This window comes from Octopus bimaculoides, chromosome 3, assembly GCF_001194135.2.
Source record: "Octopus bimaculoides isolate UCB-OBI-ISO-001 chromosome 3, ASM119413v2, whole genome shotgun sequence".
Taxonomy (NCBI): Eukaryota; Metazoa; Mollusca; class Cephalopoda; order Octopoda; family Octopodidae; genus Octopus; species Octopus bimaculoides.
Window position 1 is genome coordinate 90,937,412 of NC_068983.1, and position 4,126 is coordinate 90,941,537.

General features: G+C 33.9%; 1 protein-coding gene across 3 annotated transcripts in view; it reads left to right on the forward strand.

Annotated features, from left to right (window-relative positions):
* The window catches only part of LOC106880813 (double-stranded RNA-binding protein Staufen homolog), a 182,282-nt gene that overhangs the window by 127,865 nt on the left and 50,291 nt on the right, over positions 1 to 4,126 (forward strand). For all 3 annotated transcript variants that reach the window (XM_052966316.1, XM_052966317.1, XM_052966318.1), the window contains one exon: positions 1,628 to 1,852. In XM_052966316.1, coding sequence (XP_052822276.1) covers positions 1,628 to 1,852 — 225 coding nt within the window. The remainder of the gene's footprint in view (positions 1 to 1,627; positions 1,853 to 4,126) is intronic.

Consider the following 4,126-nt stretch of genomic DNA (forward strand, 5'->3'; position numbering starts at 1 on the left):
ATACATCTCTCTCTCTCTTTCTCTCTCTCTCTCTCTCTCTCTTCTCTCTCTCTGAAAGTATCTGTCATTACAGTATCGAAATGTGATTGTTTCAGTTAGTAGAATAGTTTCATTTTTAAAGTGAAAGTATTTGACATGAGTGTTTTTGACTAAAACAACTGGGACCCTAAGTAAGGCATCTGTAAAATTTGAATGAAATTGGTTGCGTAGTTCTCGAGTTTTAGGGATTCACACACACACACAGACAGACAGACACACATTCTCATTTTTATATATATAGATATATACCCATGTAACTTGTAAAAGTTTTTTTCTCTGCAAAATTGGGTATTTGACTGTGGAGCCAGTGAAAGATTGAATGTTTTTTATCCCCACTTTCCTTGGATTATATACATATATATATGAAGTAATATAAACAGCAAGGCACAACATAAGACCATAAAGAAAGAATTTTATCATCACTAACTGTGACCAAGGTTGCTGAAGCACCTATATTGCAATAAATAAGAGTTAAAAACTTTTAATGCTCTATGAAGTGCACAATATATATAGACTGTCAGGGGATATAACCACCCCATGAGCGAATCTAGGATCACTGGACTATACTAGTGTCACTTATAGGCTTGTCAGCAGTGACTACTCAATCGCTTGATGATTTGGCTAAGTCAGTCTGTCATTATGTTGGCTGATTTAGCAAAATGCGTATATTAAAAATTAATATAAACAGCTAGGCGCAGTATTAGACACTAAAGGAAAAATTTTATCATCACTAATTGTGAGTGTGTGTGCTGAAGCACCCATATTTCAAGAAATAAGAGTTAAAACCACTTTAACGCTGTATGAAATGCACAATATATATACACTGATATATTTTTAAAATCCTTTTATACCTGCATTGTACTCCAATTGAATTTTTTGTTGCATCTACCTTAATGTAGCTAGGTTTGAATTTACGTACTTGTTAATTGCTGTTACTTTCACAAATACTTTTATTCAATTTGCTAAATATCTTTTACTTGCTTCAATCATTTGACTCTGGGGTTAGCCAAAAAAATCCACCCCAGTAAGTCTGATACTTAGTGTATAACCACAACATTACAGAAACTTACATCAGCCAACACCAGTTGTCAAGCTGTGGTGAGGGAAGAAACACAATGCACACACACACACATACAACAGGATTCTTTCAATTTCTGTCTACCAATTCCATTCACAGGGCTTTGGTCAGCCCAGGGCTGTAGTAGAAGACTAGCCAAGGTGTTGCACAGTGGGACTGAACCTGGAACCATGTTGCAAAATGAGCTTTGTAACCACACAGCTTTTTTTTCTTTTGCATTGAAACTTTTATTTTAACTTTCTTACAGGTGTTCTATAGTGACAGTATGAACTATAATCATTAATGTATGCATAGAAGTTCATATGAAAATACACACATGGACATACATTACACACACACATAATTCACATTTGCAACATTCATTTAGTCTCCTGTTTTTTTTTTTGGGGGGGGGGGGTTTGTCATTTTTTTCAGTGTCAGTGTATGTGTATCTTTTATTTACCTCTCTTCCTCCCTCTCCATTTGCAGATTAAGTTTTTATTTTATTAGATATTGCTCTTTTATCTCTAGGTTACTCGTGAATCTGGTCCACCTCATATGAAAACTTTTGTCACCCAGTGTTCTGTTGGTGAGTTTGTTACAGAAGCTGAGGGAAACAGCAAGCAGGTCTCTAAGAAGAGAGCCGCCGAGTCAATGTTGGAAGAACTGAAGAATTTGCAACCTCTTCCTCCAACATCAGTACGCCCAAAAGCCAAATCAACCACTAGCAAGAAGAAAAATAGGAACCTCATAAAGGTTTGCTATTTGTTTTGAAAATTTTTCAGTCTCTTCAGGAATGGCATAACATCAGATGAGAATGATATTTTATTGATTTAAACAAAAAAGAAATTTTTATTCTAATATGATGCCTATTCTATGTAAAAATTTAAATTGGAAGAATGTTTTACATTTCAGGGTTAGTAAGATAATTTCTTGAAGAATTATAAGAAAGTGAGAACAATGCATACAGTTCAGAAAGGTATAGATGAACTATAACTAGCTGGGAATTAAAATCATCATGGTCTCTATTCACTGAGAAGTACTGCAGCTGCAAAAGAATGAAAATTTGTAATAGTATTCCAGTTGATGGATTAATTGTTAGGGCTGACCAACTCTCTCTCTCTGCTTAAAATTCTCTGCTCCTTACAAAAGAAATGAAATGGGTTAAGCATGAATAGCATAGGTACAGATGTGGTTAAAGGTGTAGGCATGACTATATGCTAAGAAGTTTGCTTCATTCTATAAGTCTTTTTTGCCAAACCACTAAGTTACAGGGATATAAACAAACCAAGTAATTGGTGAGGCACAAAAATAAACACACACATATATATGAAAGGTTTCTTTAAGTTTCCATCGATTAGATCTACACAAAAGGCTTTGGTTAGCCTGGAACTATAGTAGAAAACCCTAGCCCAAGGTACCATGCAATAGTATTGAACCCAGAACCATGTGGTTAGCAAACAAACTTATTACAACACCTGCTCCTTCATGCTCATGTTAATATCTTAGCTCCTTAACATCACAACTGTGTAGCCCTATTCCTTTGTACCATCATCAACTTATATGCAAATCATTAGCATCATGTCCTATATCTCCATGCTGGTGCAAATTGAGCATTTCTCTGTGCCACTTGACCTTGTGTTGTCCCACTTCAAAAAATTAAATATTTTCAGGTCTGAAGTAAACTACCACTTCTCATTTCTTTCATGCATTGGCTATGCACAGATGTCTTCCACAGCATTTTTTCATACTGGGTTTTATTACATACAACAAAGAATGGTCTTGTTTTTAGCCTAAATACTACTTGTAGCCAAATAAATGTCTTAACTATTCTAGCCATCAGTTTTCCCTATCCAATCTGCTGCATCACTTACATTCACCTCTCTGTAACTTGAAAGTCTACCCTGACACATCTTTAGCACACACCTTCTTTCTCTCTCTCTCTTTCTCTCTCTCTCTCTCTCTCTCTCTCTCTCTCTCCACCCTCTCTCTCCCTCCTCACTTCCCCCGTCTCTCTACCTGGGGTAGCCATGTATCTCCTTTACAGCAAAATGCATGTTTCTGCGTGTGTGTTATACTTTAATCTCATCATTTGGCATGAAACCACCTCCTTTTATGCTACATACCCCTCAGTTTAGGGATCATATTTTGCAAGTTACTTGATGACTTCAATGGTACTGATATCATGTAAAAAGCATCCATTACACTCTGTCAAGTGATTGGCATTAGGAAGGGTCTCCTACTGTAGAAACCATGCCAAAGCAAGACAATAGAGATTGGTGCAGTCCTGTGGCCCACCACCTCCTGTTGGGCCATCTACCCCATGCTGGCATGGAAAATGGGCACTAATATATATATATATATAACTTTTATAAAGAATATTCTAAAAGAATATGTAACTGAACTTATATTGAGTGCTCTATTATTTTGAGCAAATAAAAATATATATATGTGTGTTTTTATATTATTAATAAATTCATAAAATTATCAATAATATTCGCAGGAAATCAATATTTAATATTTAAATTTCGAAAGATATATATCCAATATGACATGGTAATATAATAAATTTAAAATTTTAAATACACGAAATATAAATATATATAAAAATATGAATGTAGATAAAGATACATGTAAATATAAATGCATATATATAAATACATGATCTATTGAATATGTGGTGATACTTGTGTTCTGTGGGGAAGCATTTTTTAATTATATTAAGAAATTTTTTTGCTAAGCCTTTGACTTTTAAGGAAAATGGAGGTGTACACCATATAATTTGTCTATTTGAGCTCCACTTAGGTAATTTTTGGTATTTATCTAATGATTTTAGGAAGTGTATATTATTCATAGGATGTTTATTTTGATGTTTAGTTCTTTGAGTTTTACTATTTTTAGAATTTTTATTATATTGTGTATAATTTTTATGTTTTATTTTTAATTGTATATTATTGGTGCATGTGGTATTGTCTTTATTTTGTATTTTGTTATTTTCTATAGTATTGTTTAGTTCTAATTGTGCTATGT